The following is a 24,486-nucleotide window of genomic DNA, read 5'->3' on the forward strand; positions in this document are numbered from 1 at the left end:
GTACAAAAGGGGGTGGTAATGGACGGAGCTGCAATTCACGCAGGGTTTGAACCTGGGCATCCCTACTGGCAAAATTGACTAAGGGGTAGAGCTTCTCCGGATCTGCGCTAGCTGGCACGTAAAAAAGAAGAACTGACATCAGCGAGCGAGGGCGGCGTCTAAGTACTCCGGCGACGTCATTCCGTCACTTAAGATGCCGACGACGGACACGGAGCCGCGGACAACGCCTACCGACGCGCAGGGTATTGCTACGCAAAAGTTTCCGGATCCAGTCTGACGCCTGGGGATATTCTAAGGTAAGGAATCTAATACTAACCTGTTTCTTTCAGATCAACGTGACCAACGCCAAGGAACTGTTCAACGTCATACAGCAGTTTGCAAAACCTCCCAGCGAAGCCACGGACGTCACAACTTCCCAAGAACTCTGCGACAAGTTCAGCTCCTACTTCCATCTGAAGATCAAGGTCCTCTACGACAACTTCAGCGAACAGACGCCAAACTCTCCCCCCCCCCAATGCCGGCGATAAACCAACCATCATGACCTGGAATCCCGCCACTGCCGAACACATCACCACAACCATGAAGAAAACCCACTCAGGAGCTCCAACGGACCCCTGCCCACCTCACATATTCCACAGGGCCGCCGCCGCCATCGCACCTGAACTGGGACGGACCATCAACGCCTCCTTCATGTCCGGCATCGTCCCCAATGACTGGAAACGGGCGGATGTTAAACCCCTCCTCAAGAAGCCAATGGCCGACCCAACAGACCTGAAAAACTACCTGCCTATCTCTCTGCTACGCTTCGTGGCCAAAGTCACCGAGAGACTCGTAAACACCCAGCTGACCGCCTTCATCAAAGAGAACGCCATCCTAGACGCCTCCCAGTCTGGATTTCGAAGCAACCACAGTACTGAGACTGCCCTCCTCGCCGCCACTGACGACATCCGCATGCTACTCGACCAGGGACACACTGCTGCCCTCATCCTTCTAGACCTCTCCACATCCTTAGACACTGTTTCACATTGCACGCTCGCAACTCGACTTCATGATGCAGGGATCCAAGGAGCGCCCTCAACTGGATCCAATTCTTCCTCTCCGGCAGAACCCAGAGGAATAGACTCCCTCTCTTTCTCTCCGAACCCACCTATATCTACTGCGGAGCACTCCAAGTATCATCGCTCAGTCCCACGCTCTTTAACATCTACATTGCCCCCCTACCCGCCATCGTCAGACAGCATGGGCTCAGCAGTGTATCCTACGCTGACGACACCCAGCTCATCCTCTCACTCATAAAGAATCCAGAAGACACCAGACTCTGCTTCCAGGAAGGAATGAAGAACGAGGCAGCCTGGATGAAAGACAGCTGTTTGAAGCTCAACTCAGAGAAGACCGAGGTCCTCATCCTCGGACCCGGCACCTCCGCCTGGGACAACCACTGGTGGCCCTCGGGAATATAATGTCGTTATATCCTGAAACCTGCAGGTAATGCTACCAGTAGTAGATTTTTTTGCTGGGACTAGTTGAGTTAATGATGTATCCAGCCATTGATGGTAGTTGCGAACTGATATGTCTAAATTAGGGCAGATCGGAGGAGTTAGTTTATGTTATGTTAAATTGGTCTTCTATAGCGCACGGCTACTCCGATAGAGTGTCCTGGCGCTTTTATTGGCAACCAGAAACAGACAAACACAACACAGTGAAATAAAAACAGAGCAGTAAGAATAAAAACAGATCCAGCAGTAGAAAAAGAGCGCACTAGCGGGCAAAGAGCCATGTTTTGAGGCCTTTCCTAAAAGTCAGTAAATTAGATGTACTGCGTAATGCCAAGGGCAGAGAATTCCAAAGCTGCGGTGCCTGCAACATGAAAGAGCGGCCTCCAATGCGGGCCTTTTTTACTCGAGGAACCACAGCAAGGAACAATGATTCAGATCTCAGAGATCGGGCCGGATGGTATAAGGGATGTATTAAGCTGCCCAGCATCAACGATACTCCACTGACGCTTCGTACTGCTCCCAATTTGTGGGCAGACTGATTCTACCTCAGATAGTCCATTTAATTCAAACATGACTGCCTTATGGTCAGACCATGTCAAGGGGAGGGAGGATAGCCAGTGGAGCTGAGGGTTAAGATTGCCAATAGATTAAATAAAGGCTGTTCTGGAGCCGGGTGGTCGATAAACGAGAAGTCCGTTATTAGAATAGTGGCGGTTTACTTCAATTTTAAAATAAATAGCTTCGCAAAGAGGCACATTAGAAAGAATGTTATAAATTGTTTTAAGATGTTCTCTAAATATTATTGCAAGACCTGTAACGTCTGTATATCCTGAAACCTGCAGGTAATGCTACTAGTAAGTCTGGGTCAAATGTTGAGTCTGCCCAGGTCTCAGTAATAAAAGCTAGGTCGATACTCTGACCTTCTATGAAGTCTGCAAACTCTAAAGCATGTTAACAAGTAATCTGGTGTTAATGAGAGTGCAGCTGTAGCTAGTTTTCTTTGTTTTTGGAGTTATCTATGCTGATTGTGTGAGAGGCATACAGTGTAGATTAGTTAGATAGAAGTTACAGGTTGGGCATTTAATGTCATCATTACAACAGAGAGGGTCCAATTGAGGGCCAGTGCAAAGGTCACGTGAGGAATAACAGGGTATCCCTGGAACAACTAATTTGGCCTTTGATATCTAAGGCCAAATTGGCAGGGGGGGCTGACGGTGAGAGCGGTCCGGGCGCAGACGGGCTTGCATTTGGTGCACCTTCGGTGTGCCAGCGGTGTGCCCGCTGTGTGCGTCCGCTGCGCCCTCGGACCTGCATTCTTTGAAGCCCCCAGAAGCATAAGTGGAAAAACGCTGGACCGTCACCCTCACAAGATGGTGGCCAGCAAAATAGCAGGGAAAGGAAATTACTCTCTCTGCACAAAGGGATGCCCGCGGTGGACCAGAGAGTCAGTAGAAAGGGTTGGAGGATAAGAGTTCCGAATTGGGAAGCAGCAAAACAGCGAGAGAAGTCGGCCCCAAATTGGACCGCTATACAGGTAATGGCCACAAGTAACAATAAAATAAAGTTTACAAACTAAAAACAATCTCTAAGGTACAAGTGCTGTAATGATCAAATAAACAAGAGATCTACCAGGTGATGGTATGTTTCAGCTGTAAATACATTATTGTGAATACACTTTAAACTTACCAAAGACATTCAGGAGCGGGAAAGAGACTGGGACAATTCAAAACATAATTTGGTAACATGGGATTTTACCAGGACACAGTCTACCTACAGTTCCACATGTTACCTTGCAGAAGTTGTTGCACTGTAGTGTTCTCATTCTGCATGGAAAGTTTCTGCTTGTTCAGTTGACCAATTTCTTGTTCCATTTCCTTGATGTTCATTTCCAATTTCTCCATCTTAGACATTGCAACTTTATTGCTGTCTTCGGTCACTGCAACCATTCTGAAATGTTAGCCAAAAAACCTGTTACAGTTTTCAACAGTAGAAAGGTTTTTAGCATAATGTTTGTACAGGGGTCTTCATCAAATTCTTCCACATCCAACGTACAGCAAATCTTTCAAACATTGGTACATCAAATGGCATTCCCTATTTTGCAAAAGTAGTGTACTTTCATTGGCCAAACAAATAAGATGCTGCTTAAAAAAAAAATTAAGTAGAGACTATGTAGCCGCAGATCCCCTACCTCTGAATATCCCCTGGCATCAGACTGGAAATGTAAGATTTTCGAGCAGTACCCCTGTGTGCCAGTAGGTGGCTTGGTTTGGCTCAGTGTCGGCTGTGCCAGAAGTGACGTGTGCTGTACCTATATAGATGCCACTTTGGCAGGTTGATGTCAGTTACTTTCGCAACTTTCCATGCCAGGAGTGCGGAGCAACAATGAGCCCTGTTATGGAAAAGATTAAGGCCCTGAAAAGGGTGTTCATTTCACCTGAACCAGTTTGCAGAGCAAAGAGGGTCGGTTGGGAATCTGCAGGTAGACAGAGTCTCTACCAAATAAGGCATTACCAAAGGTAAGTAACTTGTTCATCTGACAGAGACTTCTAGCCGCAGATTTTGTAACTTCGAATTCCATATCTAAGTAATACCTCTCGAGACGTGGGTCTTCAATGTGCCTGTCCCCGTGGACCTGACAGTCCAGGCAGTAGTGTTTTGTGAACATGGGCAGTGATGCCCACATTGCTACCTGGCAGATGTCCAGGAGGAGAATGCTGCATCCTAACACAGTAGTTGTAGCCTTGGCTCTAGTAGAGTAAGCATGCAAGCTCTCAGGAACGTCTTCTTGGCCAAGGCGTAGCATATCTTAATGCACACGACAATCCACTGGGAGATGGTTCTATTCTGTACTAAGCAAACACAAGGGGATGATGGAAGGAGCGCTAAAACTTTTCAGACACTCACCCCCAGTCACAGATCTGGGTTGAATCCATCACCGTTCTTTAGTTCACTTTGCCACCCCAGTTCAGACCCAGCACAGGGTCAAGACTGATTTGCATATAGCGGAGTCTGAACTGTTATGGCGAAGTGAGCTAAAGAACGATGATAGATTCAACCCAGATCTGTGACTGGGGGGTGAGTGTCTGAAAAGTTTTAGTGCTCCTTCCATCATCGCCTTGTATTTGCTCTATTCTGTACTGCACTGCTTTCCCATTTCTACTCCCACATAGTTGATCATCCTCCCACAACTCTATTGTGCAGACAAGATAAAACAACAATGCTCTTTTTGTGTCCAGGCAGGGGAGTCTCTCCTCTTTTTGGGAGTGATGATATGGAGAAAAGAAAGTGTAGGAAGCTGGCTCTTTATTAGGGGGTGGGCGGAATTTCCGTAATCGTGTCACGCAAATCTTCGCGAAACGGTAAAAAATCTCCGCGAACACGTGGAATTGCTTCTTCGTGATGCTTTTTTACTGTTCGCAATCGCTGTTTGCGTGCTCGGGGGGGAAATATCTTGCAAACACGCATTTTGAAAACGCAAACAAGCAAAACATTTCGCGAAGTCACGGAACAAAGAATTTTGGGCAATTTCGCATTCTCCGCGAAACACGAAATTACCCAAATTCCGCAAGTGGAACGGATTTACCGCCCAGGCTTACTCTTTATTTAGTATACCAAAAAGAGTTGTACTGTGCAAAGAGTCCAGGCATCTCTTATAAGTGGACAGGGGCTTGCTCTTGCAAATCCCAAGGTATTCTCTTAGTGGGTAGTGAGGACGAGCAGCCTTATCAGAGAGGAGCGTTAAACATCTGCAATACATACACAGTAAATAAATTGTACATACGACTCAATAAGGAGATCCACACCAATTTATAAAAATAACACATATCTTTATTGAACTTTTGGCATCACGATCATCAAAATCAGGTAAATGTTTCAAAATAGAAATATTTATAGTATTCAAAAAGGTACACTCCCTTTTTTCAATTTCTGACGAGTATTGTTAACCTATGGAGGAAAGACATACACTGCATAAAAGTACTTCAAAGCGACTTACGAGACCAATCTCCTGGGCTTTAGATGAGTATGGGACAAGGTCCAAGGCAGCACCAACCGGTCACCTCAGGTGGCACTTCGGCGGCCTGATGCAGTGGTGCAATACAGCGTTGAGTGCCCAATGTTAGTCAATGGGGATCGGTCCAGTTGAAATTATGCAGAAAGCTTGGACTGGGAGACCAGTCAGGCTGAACCAACAAGTGGGCTCGGGTCTCAATATGCTCAGAGACTTCTTTGGTCCTCTTCTCCTCTGGCCGGGGCAGCCGGGTGCAGAGGTGTAGAGGCATCGGTTTTATGTCACCGAGACACTTGTAATAGAGGGTGATCTGTACAAAGAGCCTGCAGACAGATTGGGAAGTCCACAGCTGGGAAGCCCAAGGTGGGCTTTGAGTCTGAAGGGTCTGGGGATCACACTGGCACTGTTGGCCCACTTCAACTAGGAGGTACAGGGGCAGGTGTGTTGGGTTTATGGCGGTCCGTAGTCCTCACAGCTCTTCTGAGATGCCTAGAGAATGCAAGGGAGTAGATCCAATACTAGACAGGAGTTCCTGGGTCTCGTGAAGGCTGGAAGTCCTCCCAGGCTTTTGGAGGGACAGGCAGCTGTAGGACGAGTCGTCTTTGGTGCAATTGTCAAGGAGGTAGGGTTGGCGCACAGTCAAGTTGCTGGTCTTCTGTTCTCTTCAGCGTCCGTCTTCTTCTTTGAAGTCAGCAGGATCTGATTTCCTGGTGTTAGGGGATCACCTAAATACTAGATTTAGGGGTGTTAGGGGAGTGCAGAGTAATAGCAAAAGGGCTACTTCCCTCTGGGGTCCCTATGCTCCCTATATGACTACTTCCTGTGGCAAGAGTGAATGACCCTGTCGCAGAGTTCCTAATTCTGCCATCACCAAGATGGCAGGCTTTTGAATTTTGTCTCCACACTAGGTAGCCCACCTTTGGGGGTGGAACTAGCCGGAGGGTGGACACGCCTCTCTGACTAGTAATTTTCTCGTCTGTCCTGAAGCCAAATGGGTCCTTGGTCAGGGGTATCCTCTCCTCTGAGATTCGAATACCAAAGGTAGTGGGCTCTTTGAAGCTTCCTGTCTTGAAATGCTAATTTACAGGTCATCCTGTCGGAAGGGGTTGTAAAGACCTCCCACCAAAGCAGGCTTGGTTTCTGACCTCCTGAAAGAGTAGGGCCTCACCCCTGGGGGTCAGAAACTTGTCTGTGGTGGCAGGCTGGTTAGAACACACTAGTAGTTGGTAGGTTTTCAGGGAGCACTTCTAAGGTGTCCTTAGGGACCCTCTTTAGTACCTCATGCCCTAGGTACCAGGGGTACTATTTATTAGGGATTTACAGGGGGTGCTAAAGGTTTTGCCAATTAGGGAACCAACCGTACAGTTTATGGAAAGAGATCTGGCACAGGGGACCTTGTTAACATGACTTCAGTATACCTTTTGGGAAAATTGCATTGAATACCTACTTGGGGAAGTATGAATGGGCAATATTACTTCCTGTGAAGGTCTTCTCCTAAGTAGAAGTCCTGTATCATCCTTGGATGCAGTCAAATTCATTGAGGGAACAAGCATCGATGATGATGTGAAACCAATCACCAACGAGGATGTTGTAGATGAAGTTTTTGTTGACAGTTCTTGCATAGACAATCTAGATGTTGAGGAGGATCATTGAAGAGGTTCTACCTCTGAAGTCTTCAGCCCTGTTGACGAGGCTACCGTCAACGAGGCTACCGTCAACGAGGCTACCGTCAACGAGGCTACCGTCGATGAGGCTACCGTCGACGAAGCTACCGTCGACGAGGCTACCGTCGACGAGGCTACCGTCGACGAGGCTACCGTCAACAAGGCTACCATCGACATGGCTACCGTCGACAAGGCCTGCGTTGACTAAAGAGATTTTTTCTTCAGAGCAGCCAACAGCCGGAGGGGCGACGAAGTTACTGTCGACGATGGTACTGACAGAATTTCTTTCTTTTTCGTCGACGAAGATGATGCGGTTATAGTCAATGAAGGTCTCACCCTCACAGAGATTAATGTCGGCGGAGAAAATGCCGATGACATGTTCATCTTAGTCTGAGGTGAAGAGAAAGTCGACGTTGTTGTCATGGTGACGGAAGTTCTCGTCGACGAAGGAGTTGTCGCCGGCTTTGTTGACAAAGTATCCTTTTTCTGAAGTAAAAATGACCCTGGAAGAGACTTTGACGCCTGCTTGATTTTTTTAAGAGGATTTAGAGTAGAGGGCACAGACTGACCCTTGACAGAGGCTCGTTCCTTTTTCGAAGATGAAGGCTGATCCTCAGATTTTGAGGTGTGGTGATGCTTTTTTAACACCTTAGCAGCCTTAGGAGATACTAACTCCGCCTCACTGGCCCTCTTTTTTTAGAAGATGTGGTTTTTAGTAAGGAATCACTTTCATAATCAGATACAGGATTGTCTTTAGTTTTAACACCTTCCCTTCGGGGCACATTTCCCCGCTGTGCTGGGGTGAGGGGGGGGGGCGCGCACAGCCCCCCGTGCTCATGACGAGCTTAGCTCGTCATGCAGCAAGGTGGTCGTGTGCTCTCGTCATGACCACACCAGTTTCCTTAGAACGCTCGCACAGCAGGGGAATTAGCCCAGCGAGCACCGTGGCTCATGACGAGCTGACCTCGTCAGGAGCGTCAAAGGAGTTAAGCTTTGGTAGCCACAGAAGAAGACATCCTTCTCTATCTCTCAGGGTCTTTTGAGAGGAAGTCCTGCAGATTTTACACCTGGTGATCAGGGTGAAGTCAGTAGATACACTTCTTGTGGGGGGCATCTGAATGAAGTCTAAATTTCCCAGAAGAGTCACAATGCCTGAAGAGAGATCCTTTAGAAGAAGAAGACATGCTGAACTGAAGATCTGAAGAAATCCAGAAGGGCAAGAGAAGAGATCAGGGAGACTCCCTTCACACGACGTTCATTGGAAAATCAGAGAGCCTGGAGCCTCTCTGGAGAGGGTTCTAGAGGGTGCTGTTTCCTGATTGGCTGGAGTTTGGACCATACCTACTGACTAGGACGAGATATTAAAGTGAATGTTTTTCTTTATTAACTTTAATGTTAGAGTAATTACTCACTGCTTTTTATGTACTGTGGAATTCCCACTTAGACGATGGGTAATGATTCAAGCATGTGAATCTATGAAAGATACCCCAATACTGGAGAAAGCATGTACCACAAAACAAATAACTTTGAATCATGCATGTCGACTTTTAGTTTGGCATACTAAATCACAAATCATTGACAGAGTAAATGGATTTGGGGCAAGAAAGTTGAGCAGTAAGTGGGACATCCACAACTTAGGATTAACAGGGTTCAAATTGCCCTACTGAGTCCTCGTGCTGAAGGTCAGGTAAGACCACCTTAACTCCTTACTGTGATATAAGGGCCGCCCTGAGTGGAAGATGAAGAGGAGGGGTGACACTGAGGAACACCAATTCAGAGATGCTGATCTTCCTTGTGCAGAACGCACCAAAGGCCACCTGCATGCAATCCTACCTAACCTTCCTCATAACCTGTGTGATTAAGGGAATCCAAAGAAGCTTGATGGCTTCGACAGGTCTTCTCAGTGATGGGAAGGAAGACAATGGGCTACTGGGCTACGACAGAAAATGTCAAACACGCCGGGGACCAGAAGCAATGCTTATACATGTCTGAACTCGATAAGGAAGAAAAAAGTCTAACAAATTAGTCTGTACCAATGCTCACTCACGACCAGAGAAGGCGTCATCGAGATTTCCTAGCTTGAAAAAGATCTTAGCAGAAAAACAAGTTGCAACAGTCAGTGCCTAACACTAGATCGCAGGAGTATGCATAGCATGTTTATCTACAGCCACACATACTACATATAAATCGTTACCAGCAAACTAAAAATTATTGAAAATATTATGTATTGTTAATATGCACAGTATGTTGATATAAGAATTTTGTGAAGTTATCTGCACAAAGGATTGCATATTTTGAAATGTATCTATTTTTTAGATCTTTCATTTTATCATTGGCCAATGGCCAGTGTCCCAACTTAATCCTAGGAGAGCTGGATCTGGGTCAGAGTATTCAAATATTCATATGATATGAATTTACATACAAATCTAAATGGAAATCATTACACTGCCTCTGGTTACCCTGAAAATCTGCCATGGATTTTCCCTCTGGGCGTAATTTGGCATCCTTGATGAAAACTCCTCCATCCTAATATTTCTTATCTCCTAAGTGGCTCCCACTAAAATAATTGAATTTCAAAATGCTCTTGTTTGACTTCATGATCTGCTTACAAATACCTTTTAGTTTTCACAGATTTATTGTTTAGACTGTGACAACTTTCCTCAAGCTGCTTGCGCTCTTTGCTTAGAGTTTCCACGCTATCTTGGAGAGTGCGCATTTGAGCCATAAGAAGCTCAATTTCTTGGTGATCTTTTTCTAGTAGCTGTCTTTGCCACTCAACTTCTCCACGCTGTCTCTGGGTGTCTCGTTGTAGATTTTCCAGCTTTAGTTTTTCCTAAATAAAACAAACAAGACTTTCAGACAAATAAAGGGATGTTGTCTTCAGTTAAAAAGCAGCCGATAAGGGAACAATATTTTATTCTAAAGGTTACACATCCATGTGGGTGCTAAAATGGGATGACAATTGTATAAAATAATCAAAAGGTACACCTAAGGATTTATGCTACTGGTCTGTAATTAGGTCTGAGTGATTTATATAGTTTAAACCTAGCTACAAAACAAGAAAGTGTTCTACAGGTACAGAGCTTTTCAGTTAGAATTTAGATTACGAAAAAAGGGGAATAAAGGAGATTTGATGATGCTGAGAAGCAGCAACAGTTAAAATAAATAAATAAGCCAAAGGTAACATCTAACATTAAGTGCCCGATTCTGATCTCGTTCGGAAAGCATTACGACCAAATCGGTTCCCGAATGCTTTCCGGACAACTCGGATCGGAGGAGTCCAACCGAGCGAGTACGATACACCCGGATAAGATTCAGTTGGGCTTCCATTGACTTCAATGGGAGCCTGTGATCCGAACGTGAACACAGGCTCCCATTGAAACAAGCATTAGAAATGCAAGAGGTCTCGTATTTTTTTTAAAGGAGCTATTGGCATAGCTCAACAGCTACCGGACAGAAATTGCCACAATGCAGATGCCGAACAGAGCACTGCTCAGTGAAACGGCATAAGAGCCTAGAAAGATGTTGATAGCTTACAAAATAAAAAGGCAGATTGGGGTGAACATAAGGAACCGGGGACGTATTGGGAAGTCCAACGCAAGCAAACAATTAATGAAATCGCTTGGGCATGACCCAAAAATGCAAAAGAAGGAGAATCAGATCCAATGCACCCATAAAAAAAAAATTCTAAATGGCACAACAAACAAATGGCAATTCATGGGCATGCCAAAAGCCAATAGAGGAGATAACAACAGGTCTTGCAGGCAGCCCATGCATGCTGCCTAGGCTCCACCCAAAAAGGAGTAGTTGGGGAAAGCGTGAACCCTGTGGCGGGCACTCCATGGTGCCTGCCACATTGTGCATGGTTGGGAAGAGGCGCCCCATGGGCTCAATTCAAAGGGCCCGGGTTAAGGGGGACCTGCTTCGGGCCCCCAAAGACCGATTCTGGCAGCTGATTCGTTCTGGCCAAACCGAAAAGGAAAGGCTGTCCGAATAGTTCATCGTACATGCTCGTTCGGAAATCAAATCCATAGAGCTGCACAACTCGGATTGGAAGACATGTCCTGTCCGAATGACTTCTGGAACCGATTTGGTCAGCGCTAACGGTTTCCAGGCATCGTACTTGGTCATTCAGAACTGGGAACCAGTTGGTCAGAAACAAGGGCTCCGGATCGGATTTTCCAGAGCCGAATCAATTTAGGAGCCCTTCTGAACATCATCGGAATTGAGCCCTAGCTCTAGTGGATTGGTGCACTGAGGAATAGATTTTAAAAAAATAATAATAATTTGTCATACTGCATCTATTGCATGCTCTATGCAGGTGGGAAAAGAATGCTGATTTGGGGCTGCTATTTTACACTGAATGGGAAAAAGCACGGAATTGGACACAATATTCTTGAGGCTGTATGTTATGCCCCATTCCAGGAAAAGTAATTAATAATTACTGTATTGTGATGTGGGGATATCAGCCACAATCTGTTATTCCAGGCTTTGTTGTCCCCATACCGAAATATTGGGAACTCGTATTGAGGGCCATAGTGTAGTACATGCTCAATTTGTAAAAAACTAAGTGCCAGGGCTCTCATCAGGAGGTCACTGCAACTTGCACCATATATTGCCACTGCAATGCTGCCACTGATAGTAACAACACAATATTAATCATCACACTTCTACAAGTGTGTCAATTTGAAATATTTCAGGCCCCCACATTTATAAGAATGATTTTGGAGGCAGGTAATAGTCATTTTTAAAGTATATTGCATTAATAATTAACTATTGTTGTAGTCATCTCTAAATTAACCAGACACAGTCACTGGTATACTGGCACAAGTGCCAGTATTGACCATTAAGTGCCAGTGTCGAGAACCCTAAACCACAGTCTCAAATTAAGCACTGGTGTAGTACATAGAAAAGTATTGTTGGTATGTGTTTCTGATAAGATAGGGTTACATGAAAGAAGATCTGATTGGAAGAGGCTGCAGGATCATTGAGACGCACAATACATTTTTCACCTGTTTCAACCACAGGAAGATAGTAATTTGCTCAGAATCACAATCTACTTGGGCAATCGTAAACATTGCGATTAGAAGCTAATTTTCTGGGTCAGGTATCATGCCTTTGTCACTAAACCACATCTCCTCCACTACAATGCTGTCGAAAGCATGATCTCCCAAATAAAAGCCATCATTAAAGGATGATTCTTCATAGTAGGTCAATATTGGAGGTGCTGTCAGCACACTTGTCAAATCTAAGCTGGACCATGACATGCACTATTTACATGCCATAATACCACACAAAATGCCAACAGTCCAGAATGCTACTGCTGTACATATCTCATGGCGAAAAAAAAACCTAAAAAAAACTAGATTACACATACAAGAATTAGTTTACAGTGTTTCTCCATACAAACTACCAAATTCTGGAAGCTGTCCCTTGCCCTCCGAACATCTAATCCCTTCCTACCTTCACCTCATTCAGGAAAGCGTCCTATCACGAACAGGGCACAATGCAGACCCTACCTCCAGTACAGCAACTTGAGCCTTTTCTAGTTCATTGATCTTTTGATTGTGCTGCTGCTTTAGACCTTGAAGTTCATTGTTTTCCAGCTGTACCAGTTCTAGAACGTGCTTGAGCTCTAAATTGAGGAATAGAAAACAGAATCAGTTTTTAAAGCATTCACATAAATAAATTGACCTTTATGAAATGCGACTGCGACAGAAAATGCAGTTTGTTCATGTAAAGAACTGTGTAGCAGACTGCAGAAACCCAAGTTGGCTTGAAAGAGCAACAAATCACAATTTGGCATGCAATGCAACAGATGTTTCTGCAGACTGACAGAAGACCAAAAAAAACAATAACTTCACCCAGACATGTCTTGCATTTCAAAACTAAGTGCAGCTTATGCATGAATACTTCTACAATGTCTGCATCAGCAACCGCCGGAACAGCATAAAAATAAGATTACTGCTGTAGCAAAGTGCATTGTTATATGATGCGTTTGCGAAACCACACCACACCACGTAATAATGTCACAATCTTTATCAGGTCTATTTAGGTTCTTAAACAAAACACTTAGCTTGGCCTTCGGTATATGTGGCACACAGCAGTCAGGCATAATCAAACTACCAAGTGTAAAGCATTTTGAAGTACCAAAATAGTCAATAAGTAGGAAATATGACATATATTTGACGCACAAGTTACTTACCTTCGGTAACGATATATCTGTAAGAAACATTAGTTAGTTAGATTCCTTACCTTAGAATAACCCCCAGGCGCCAGATTGGATCCGGAAAGTTTTCTCGTCAGCAGTACCCCTGCACTTCGGTTGGCGTCGGCTATGGCTCCGCGTCAGTCGTCGGCGTTGTGATCGCCGGAATGACGTCGCTGGAGTACTTAGACGCCGCCCTCGCGCGCTGACGTCAGTTCTGTACATAGCTTTCCGCGCCAGCAAAGCAGAGCCATGCAAGAAACCGACACTGGTGCCATGAAACTAGGGCCCTGACAGGGAAATTCCTTAACCCTAGATATCGGTTCGCAGAATGGGGAGGATGAGTGGGGCGGTAAGGAATCTAACTAACTAATGTTTCTTACAGATATATCGTTTCCGATGGTAAGTAACTTGTGCACCTGAAAGAAAAATGTTAGTTAGATTCCTTACCTTAGACTAGATACCCCAGCAATACCAACCCCGGTGGTGGGTCTGCGAACCAAGATCACACCAGGAAGTCCTGGAGAACCGAACGGCCAAAGAAGCCGTCTCTCCGGACTTGGCTGTCTAGGCAGTAGTGCTTGGCAAAAGTGTGCAGCGAGGCCCACGTAGCTGCCTGACAAATGTCCTGCAAACGGACTCCCTGTCCCTAGGCAGTAGTAGCCGCCGTGGCGCGAGTGGAATGGGCGGGCAGCACCACAGGAGGATCCTTTTTAGCCAAGGAATGACAGACCTTAATGCACAAAACAACCCACCGAGAGATGGTCATCCACCCGGAACTGTCGTGTGCGGTCCAGATAAAAGGAGAGAGCATGTTTTGGGTCCAGACAGTGGAGCCTCTCTTCCTCTTTTGAAGGATGCTGAGACGGAAAGAAGGTGGGCAAGGTAATGGTCTGCCTCATGAGAAAGGCAGTAACCACCTTGGGTGGAAAAGAAGGACGAGTCCTCAGAACAACTTTTTTTCCGGATGGACAAAAAGGAAAGGAGCCTTAGAGGAAAGAGCCTGGAGCTCGCTCACTCTTCTGGCAGAAGTGATGGCAACCAGGAAAGCAGTCTTTAGAGTCAGAAGACGTAAGGGACAGTTGTGGAGCAGCTCAAAGGGAGCACCCATCAGATAGGTTAACACCTGATTCAAGTCCCATTGAGGCATTACAAAGGGAACAGGAGGAAACATGCGAGTAATGCCTTTCAAGAATCTATTTACAACAGGGGACTTGAAAAGAGAAGGCTGATCAGGAAGCCTCAAGAAGTCGGAAACGGCCGAAAGATAGCCCTTGATAGTGCCTAAAGCAGAGCCCTGCTGGGCCAGAGAAAGAAGAAAGAGGAGAACCTCTGAAAGAGGGGCAGATAGGGGATCCACAGCCTTTTCTGTGCACCATGCCACAAATTTATTCCACCTGCAGGCGTATTCCATTTTTCTGGAGGGACGCCTGGCTGCATTACAGACTTCAGAAGGCAAGTCAAATGGCATCAACTGTCGCCCCTCAATCTCCACGCATGTAGGTGGAGGCTGGACAGGTTCGGGTGGAGGACCGTCCCCTACTGCTGCGACAGAAGGTCTTCCTGAAGAGGCAGACGAATCGGGGGATCGATTGACATACTGAGTAGCTCGTGATACCAGTATCTTCGTGCACAATCTGGAGCCACAAAGGTGACTTGGGCCTGGTCGCACCTGATCTTTTTCAGCACTCTGGGCAGAAGTGTAATAGGCGGAAAGGCGTACAATAGAACGCAGCTCCACTCGCGACGAAAGGCGTCGCAGAGCGAGTGCCGCCTTGGAAATTCCAACGCGCAGAACTGATGACATTGCGCGTTCTCTTCGGTGGCGAATAGATCTAACCAAGGCTCTCCCCACTGCTGAAAGAGACCTTGCGCCACGTCCGAGTTCAGACGCCGTTCGTCCACCCTGGCGTTCAGGGAACCTGCCAGGTGTTGAACCACCAGGGTGATGCCCTTATGTTCCAGCCATGTCCAGAGGCACAAAGCCTCCTGACATAGGCTCCACAACCCCACCCGCCTTGCTTGTTGCAGTACCACATGGCGGTGGTGTTTTCCGTGAACACCTGCACCACACTTCCCCGGACAGAGGGAAGGAATGCTTTCAGTGCAAGCCGGATTGCCCGAAGCTCCAACAGGTTGATGTGGAGTCGGGACTCCGCCAGAGACCAGAGGCCTCTGATATCCCCCTCTCCCATGTGGCCACCATGAGGGACGCATCTGTCACCACTGTGTGCTCCGGGTGGGGAAGGGAGAAGGATCTGCCCCGGACCAAATCGCGATTCGTGAGCCACCACTGCAGTTGTCTCGCAGTGCCCTCCGAGAACAGGAATGTTATGATAGAAAGCATATAGAAAGGAACTCAATATCTTCATGTAGGTTTATTTGATTGAAGCAAGATCCCAAACAGCTTCTTGCCAGACACAGCTGGACCAACTGCCAATGATGCTACAAAGATGACATCACGGCAGAATCTCAAGAGCATCATAGAGATGTGCCATTCCAGGCAGCATCTCAATGAAATATAACACATCTCCCCCCTTTGCAATAAATTAAAACAAATCAAAAAAATAAACAAAAATATGAACCAGCAGAAAGCAAAACACAGTAAACGGTAAACAAAGTGAAATGAATAAGAAGTTACGAAACATAATCACTCAGATAAGCTGGAAGTCTTCTTTCATCAGCTCCCCTCAAGACACGTGAAACTTCACCTAAGCAATGTCCCTCCCCTGGACCCACATCGTGTGCATCAGGCCCATTTACCTGTTCACAGGAGACGGAATCCGCCGGCTGTTCTCTAAACAATTCACCATCATTCATCAACATCCATGGTGACCATTTCTCACAATCAGAATTATCCTCAAAATTTTCAATTTTACAATCTCTCCTTTGATATAATGTCATCCTCCTCAAATTCCATACTTGTCCATTAGTTAACCTGACCCAATTTTCTCCAACAACTTTAACTTTGAATGGCCCTTTAAACTTGTTCAAAAAATTGTTATATCCACCAGGTTTCACTTTGACCCAATCCCCCACCTCAATGAAACTTTTATTCCCAGCGCTCAACTGGTCACTCTTTGACTCTTTGACCATTGGTTTTTTCCACATCCACGAGGGAAACAACTTAGTGCCTGCCCCCCTTTCCCTCATCATTTCAAATGGACTTTTGCCTAAAAAAGCGTTTACAGTAATACACCCACAACATTTCACTCAAAGAATCAAGCACAGGTAGACCAGCACCGAATGCTAATTGCATGGTACCTTTAACCATACGGTTAATCCGCTCAACGAGACCATTTCCCTGCGGATTGTACAAGGAACAAGAGTGCTTTATACCAACAGAATCCAAAAAAAACTTCATTTCGGTTGACGTTAGTTGTGTTCCATTGTCAGTAAGCAGAATAGAAGGAAATCCTTCCCTCTTAAAGATGTCAGATAAAACAGCAATCGTGGACCTGGTTGTGATACTACTCATAAATGCAACCTCAACCCATTTAGATTTTGCATCCACCAAAACAACAGCATATCTCTCACTTTCTCTTAGAAAGGAAAAAGGTGCGGCACCGGGACCGAAGTCGCTGGCGGCACCGAGGCCGAAGCCGCCGGCAGCACAGTGCTAGGACCCCCCAGTCGGACCTGCGGGGATCTGCTCCAGAGCCGCATCGAGTCCAGGGACCGGAGCGAGTGGGGCTGGATGAGACAGCATGGACCCAGACGGAGCTGCGTGGGAGGTGAGACCTGAACCCTCGGCCGAGTCGTGCGACCAGCGAGAGGTGGTTGAAGAGCAACGATGCTTCTTCGACTTCTTTTTGCCATGCCTCGACTTACCCAAATGCGAGGACTTGTATCCAGGTGATCGATGGTGACTGCGCCGCCGCGACTGATCCCTCGACCTCCTCCTCGAGCGGCGTGGAGCCGACTGCTGGATCTTGAGCAGCTTACGGGAACGCTCCAGTCTAGCATGCGACATCAAGGCCCGGCAGTCAGGGCACGACTTGTCGTTGTGTTCGGCCCCCAAGCAGTAGAGACACCGGCGGTGGGGGTTTTGTAACCAACATCAGTCGGTGACAGGCGTTACACGGCTTGAAACTGGGCATCCCTACTGGCACCAGGAGTTGAAGTCGACGTCAACTCGAAAAAGATAGAAAAAATTGTCCAAAACGTTAGTCAAAAAATGACTAAGGGTACCCTCTTCCCAGAATTGCAATTGCTGGCCCGGAAAGAAAAAAGAAAGAACGTCAGCACGCAAGTGCAGCATCTAAGTACTCCAGCAACGTCATTCCGACGATCATGACGCCGACAACGGACGCAGAGCCGCAGACGACGCCTACCAACGCGCAGGGGCACTGCTGACGAGAAAACGTTCCGGATCCAGTCAGACGCCTAGAGGTTATTCTAAGGTAAGGAATCTAACTAAAGTGTTTCTTTCAGATATCAATTTATAAAAATATTTTTAGCTTTAAATAGACACCACAACAACAAGCATCTATTGAGGGAAACCGGAGCTATAATGTTTGGAAGTTACCTTAGCGGTTCTGAACCAATGGACTAGAACAGCAATGAAAACCCTCTTGAGTGGCCCACTGTGGGTTGGGAGCCAGTCACAGGGACCACTCATGTCCAGGTGGAAAGTGATCTGTCAGTTCAACAGTTTCAGGGTCCTAACTGTATCTTTATCCTTGTTCGTGGTACAACAAAGAAGTAGCCCTGATGCCGCAGATATAGGATGCTGAGGACGCAAAAGCTGAGTGGTAAATCTTCCTTTAGTCACCCTTTGGTCCACGAACATCAGCAGTTGTCTCAGGCCCCAGGAATTATCCCCCCACAAGGTACTAGTGGGGTCCTGCGTAGGTCCAGTCACAGTTGTTCAACTTGTCTTGTGGTTACAGCAGTCCCAGTAGTTAATGCCGGTAGGAAAACCTTTTTTGTAGGGGGGGTCAGAATATGCTGACTTCGGTCTTGGGCCCAAAGATTGGGGGGCACCTCCATAATGACAGGACTTTGTCTCCCAGAAGGCACTTGGGTGTTCAGTGGCAGGCAGACATTCCTGGACAGCTGGATTCTCAAAGGTGCAGGCTCCTTTGGCTTTTGTAGTGATTGTATTTAATAGAGGGCTAGCAATGTAGCCCTTGGAGCTACTTCTGCCTTGGAGTTGGAGTTATTTTCCACAAGTGGGCACACGAGGCACAGTCCTCTTGCAGCAGGTGCAGTCCAGTCACTTGTTTAGCCTCTCTTTACTTTTCCCGGAACCACTAGAGCAGTCCTTTTTTTGCAGCCCAATGGTGATCTGAGGCCTGTGTGTCAGCGGCGCTCTTTTATGCTAACTTACATTTTGTGGAAGGGAGGACTAACTTGCCAATAGGGTAACATTTCACATGGGGCACCCCTTCCCACTATTCATCACCTGGGGGTTTAGCAAGTAACAATCCCAGAGTACCCTTCTCTGCCTGAGTCCAAGATGTCTCAAGTCTTCTTCCCCTGTTTGGAGCTCTGGCCACACCCCTAGGGTGAACCCAGCATACTGATCCACTCCTCGTGCAAAACTAGTTCTACAACAGGTTTTGTCCCTCTGGAGGAGGGGCCAGTGTGTGCCTACTAAATCAAATCAATCAAATACACAAAAAGTGTGCATGTTGAGGTGTGGCTGGCATTTGCTTTACTGAGGCGGCAGCCTCTTTGAAGCTGGGCACCTGTAATCACACCTTGGTAGCCAGCCTGCTGGAGGAGGTCACACCTTCTCCAACCAGCAATTCTTTGTGCCTCCTATTTCTGGGAACACTTCACACTTCCTAGCAGGGTGGCAGACTGTTGCCTCAAAAGCCAACAGCTGTAGATAGTCAGGAAAGGCTAGCAGATGTTGGGACAACAAAGTGGTGACTCTCTAAAGTTACCATCCTAATTATAAGTTACTTTAAACACTACCTCAGAAACAGTACGATTTATGTAACAATTAATTTGATACCTTGGAGTAATATAATTGGTGATCCAAAGTAGAAGTTAGCACTTCATGTGGTGCCTAGTGTAACTCAAAGTTAGCCAATTGGGCTACCAGCCTTCCATAATGAAAATGGCAATTCTAATTTCACTGTAAGGGCACGCTAGACACGAGAGGAACATGCCCTTCTTTTTCATTTTTAGCACCTTGCCTGGTGAGCTACCAAGACCTTCCCTATGGGTGGCTTATTAATAATAAAAAGGAAGGTTTTGACCTGGCAAACGTGGTTTTGCTATGTCGAGTTGGCAGTTTTACTGCTGCTCAACTAGGCTGCAGTGGAATTCCTGGAGTGACATTTTGTATTTTCAGTTGTATTTATATATTTGTAGAGCACATCGCTACCCGAGAGCTTCCCCGCACTGATGATGAGTGCTGTAGTGAGAACGGAGCCCATTAGTGTTTTAAGGGAAACAACCAGGTCTTACGTTTTTTTCTGAAGGCAAGTTCATTTTACAATGCTCTTAGGTCAGGCGGGAGCTCGTTTCACAGTTTTGCAATCAAGTGTGCAAAGGATCTTCCTCACCATCTAGATCATTTGATTCTTTTTGTGTGGAGAAGGTGTAGATGGGAGGATCTTAGTAGTCTTTTCGGGGCATGAGCGGATATCAGATTTCTGAGTTATTCAGGGCCTAATTTTTTTACTACCCTGTGAGGATATGAACTTGACTCTCGCTGCGATTGGCAGCCAATTGGAGCGGTTTAAGGGATTCTCTTAAAAAGACGTAGCTAGAGAGTTTGAGTAGGAGCCTTGCTGCTGCGTTCTGCACACCCTGAAGTCTCTTTATCAGGTGAGCCTAGGTAAAGAGAGTTGCCATAGTCCAGGCGCGAGACTATAAGGGACTGAATGACAGTTTTTCTTAACTGCTCTGGGATGAGTGCCAGTATCTTCATGAGCATTCTTAAGAGCCCGAAGCAGATTCCAGACAGTTTGTTTGCTTGGTGGTTCATTGCAAGGGTACTATCCATTCAGATACCTAGATTTTTTATAACAGGTTTAGGGTAGTCAGATTACCCATGCAGGATGGCCAACAATTCAGTGGACTGGGTTTGGCCATGTTATCTAATATCACTAGTTCTGTCTTCTCACCGTTCAGTTTCAGGCAATAGTCCGACATCCAGTGAGACGATTTGTTCAGGCAGGGAACCAGTTGCTGGTTTTCTTGGTGGATGCCATTAGGCAGAGAGACAATCAACTGGGTGTCATCTGCATAAGATACAACTGAAGTGCTAATCTCCTGCACGATAGTGGCAAGCTGTCTCATGTATATCTTGAATAGGGTGGGGCTGAGGGAAGAGCCCTGTGGCACCCCACATTTAATTGGCAGGCAGTCAAAGAAGCAGTCCTTTTCCATCACTTGGTTGGATCGGTCTTCCAGAAAAGAGATAAGCCAGTCGATCGCTTTATCCCGGATTCCTATTTTCCTGAGTCTATCTTTTAAGATGGCATGATTGATGATATCAAATGCTACACTAAGATCCAGGAAAATAATGGCGGCAGACCCTCCATTATCTAACAGGGCTGAAACTGCCAGGAGAGCTTCTTTAGTGCTGTGGTGGGCAAGGAAGCCCATCTGCGTTGGGTGGAGAAGATTATTCTCAAATATTTGACTAATGTTTGATTGACAAGTTTCTCCAAGAGTTTACAGAGGAAGGGAAGAAGTAAGATAGGTCGCTGATTACCAAGTACATCTGGATCCAGATGTTTTTTTTTCAGAATTGGCCTGATTACGGCATGCCTCAAATGTTGTGGGACCAAGCCGGAATTTAGCGACTTACTAGTAGCACCATTGGTCGGGGAAGTATTACCTTGGTCACCTTGAGAAGGGTGTGAGGGGGTGCTGAGTTTAACGTGGATCCAGATTTAGTGGACTTTATCAGATTAGGGATAGCATCTTCCTTGACTTTGGGAAATTGTGATAGACTGTAGCTGGGTCACTGACTTTGTTTAAACCCTCATGTATTGGTTCAGTAATCTTCTGAAAAAGTTATACAAACTGAGAGGGACCCCTTATGCCAAAGGAATAGGGTACCATACAAATATGTAATCACAAAGGTTTCCTTTGGACAGCACTATGCAGCCATCAATGTGTTTAACCTGACCGGAAATACCAACTTCATCACTCAATCACAATCATTCCACTCAAATTAGGAGAATATATCTGTATACCCATCGACAAAACTAATGACAAAAGGTTAACATTATTTTATTCGTCGTAAGACACATAATCAAAAAGACAAATATACATCATAAAATAAAAATGTCATTCATTCCTTCAGAAAACACAATAAAAAATATCGAGCCTCCATTCAATGACTCACAATTCGCGATATTTATGAGTCATCGAATGGAGGCCATGAGGTTGCCGCCCGCGAGCAAATCCTTATAACCATAGGATCGATGCAAGAAGTTCTGTGACCTCTATATCTTCCACCATAAAGGGAAAACTGAATTACAGGAATAATATTTTATTGAAAGACGGTCAATAAAGAGGATAATCTATGCAGAACTTTTATACTACGAATGTGAGGAGTATTTCTTCTACTACTAACTGGACCTCCAAATTATCTAGCCCAAGATTTTATCTTTATGCCTTGGGGAGAGTGGAGATCTGCGAAAGATATACACTATGGTCGACTTGCGGATCTACAACATTGAGAACAGGAGGTGTTTGCCCCTGAAGCACAGTGATAGCAATAATCCGGTGCTCAATATATATAGATATATATTCCCTCAAACCTCTATTGTAAATGAGGTGATTTTAACTGTTCTCGTTTTTATCAGCCCGAGAGAGTCCTATAACATTGGTCTTGATAAAAATGGCATTATACATTTTCCCATCGAAACGCGTCGACGCCTGAGGTGTTAGGAACACAATTCGTACTCTCACTGAGACTTTTGATTGCCCATAGAATACAGCACCCAGTCTCAGCCAATGAGGAACAATGATCACGGATGTGATCAGTTTAAAAGTAAGCTTTTGGTCTATTATTTGCACTCTCTTGCATTTTTTTTTACTTTTGTCGCTGAATATTTTTTATTGTGTTTTCTGAAGTAATTAATGACATTTGTATTTTTCTTTTTTATGTATGTTTGTTTTTGATTATGTGTCCTACGACGAATAAAATAATTCTCCTAATCTGAGTGAAATGATTGTGATTGAGTGATGAAGTTGGTATTTCCGGTCAGGTTATACATGTTCTGAAAAAGGCTATAGATGGCTGTCACTTTCTTGTTAAAGAAATCTGCTATTTCGTTGCATCTTTCTTTGGTGGCCTGAGGAAACCCATTACTTTTGTGAGGGGTGGTTAGAGTTTTGATCACTCTGAAGAGTTCCTTTGGGGAGTTAAGTGCCTGAGTGATTTTATTCTCATCAAATTTAGCCTTTGCCTTTTTTAATTCATTGTGATAAGATCCAATTGAGGTTTTGTATTTAACTTTAAGGTCTGGCTCAAACTCCTTTCTTCAGTCCCTTTCCAGTCTCTTACATTGTTTTTCAATGTAGTCAGATGGTTGTTGTATCATAGGGCTTTCTTAGTATGAGATTTTTGATTAGGTATTTTTTTCAGTGGAGCACATGCGTCCAGAGACTGACCAATCTAGTTTCCCCACAGCTGGAAGTCCTCCTCTAAAACTGCCTGCGAAATTGGGGATTGTGTCCTTCGACCAGCTCCTAGTAGCAGTGGTTGTGGCCTTGACCTTAGCCTGTTTGGCAGATTTGGGTAGTCTGAACAGAATAAGGGAGTGGTCGGACCAGGGGACTGGGGTTACGTCATAGGCTGTGATCAGGGGATCATTGGAGAAATATAAGGTCCAATGTATACCCTTTGTCATGGGTGGGTGTCGAAACCAATTGGGTAAGTTGAAGGGCCTCAAGATCATCCTGCAGCCTTTTGGTGGAGGGGGCGTCAAGTGCATCAAAATGAAGGTTGAAGTCACCCAGTATTGTTATGTGGGATTTTCATAGTGATAGGCTAGCTAGAGAATCTGGTAATGCTTCTAAGAATTTGGAACAGGGGCCCGGAGGTCTATACACCAGAACACGTGAATACGTACTGGAGGGTGAGTGTGTTATATGAAACTGAACACTTACGCACCCGTGAGAGAGAGAGGGGCCGTAGAGCATTTAAAAGCATCTTTTAGTATAATGGAAAATCCCGCCCCCAATTTTCCATGCCTGATTTAGTCTATGGATTTGGTAGCCTAGTGGGATGGTTATCTGGCCCAGAGCTATCATTAAGCCATGTTTCAGTGACAAATAGTACATCGCAGGAATTTTCCTCTAGCAAATTTCTGATGTGAATGACATGCATTAATCAATCCTAGTTTCCAGATGGAATCTTGGAGCTTAGGGGCAGTTGGATGCTTGTACTTGTAGGCGAGCATCCTAAAACCACACTGGCTGCATCACCTCTGGGTTCAGGCAAATTATTGGAATCCAGAAATGGAGCACACAGGGAAAGTGTTGGAGGCCTGAAAGCTAGAATCTGACCTCTTGTGTATTTCTGCAGACCTGTATGCGGGGGAGGGACAGGGTTCCTGGCCCTGTTTGGGCGCGGACAGGCGCAGACGGGCTTGCCTTTGGCACGCCCAGCCCGCAGCTGACATTTGAGGAGGAGGTGGGGTTGGCAACTAGCACGCCAACCTTCCCCCTATGCACACAAAATCTATGATCGAGGAGGCCAAGTGCCTCTTAATGGTAGCAGTGTGCTGCCTAAGGAACCAGTACCTCCAATTCCTAACTGACAAATGTCCTATTCATATTCAATCCAATCCAATTTTAAAACGGGTAAAACGTTAGCCTTACGTCAAATTTTTAAAAAGAATTAAAAATATGTTCCAGATAGACGGTAGCACACAAGTGAGACTGAGCTCAAAACAGAACTCTAATTGTCACTGTACTGGTGGCACAATTACGTTCTGCAGCCCACAAGAGACATTTAACTTACTAGCCCTATGTACTTCTTGAACAATATACTAGTGACTTATGGGTAAGTTTAATATGGCAATCAGTTGTCAGCCAATTGTACCCCATGCAGAGTCGAAAAACCAGCAGATTCAATTCAAACCCTTGGGGATGATCATACAAATAGAATCACTTTTCTACAACTAC

The 24,486-nt window shown here is 45.6% G+C and overlaps 1 protein-coding gene across 1 annotated transcript in view; it reads right to left on the reverse strand.

Annotated features, from left to right (window-relative positions):
- CNTRL (centriolin) overlaps window positions 1-24,486 on the reverse strand; it is an 857,679-nt gene that overhangs the window by 217,206 nt on the left and 615,987 nt on the right. Inside the window, exons 32-34 of the mRNA XM_086920986.1 lie at window positions 12,689-12,804; window positions 9,785-10,002; window positions 3,286-3,443 (exon numbers count right to left, since the gene is read on the reverse strand). Of these exons, the coding sequence (XP_086777112.1) occupies window positions 3,286-3,443; window positions 9,785-10,002; window positions 12,689-12,804 (492 nt within the window). The remainder of the gene's footprint in view (window positions 1-3,285; window positions 3,444-9,784; window positions 10,003-12,688; window positions 12,805-24,486) is intronic.

Source organism: Lissotriton vulgaris, chromosome 5, assembly GCF_964263255.1.
Source record: "Lissotriton vulgaris chromosome 5, aLisVul1.2, whole genome shotgun sequence".
Classification (NCBI taxonomy): Eukaryota; Metazoa; Chordata; class Amphibia; order Caudata; family Salamandridae; genus Lissotriton; species Lissotriton vulgaris.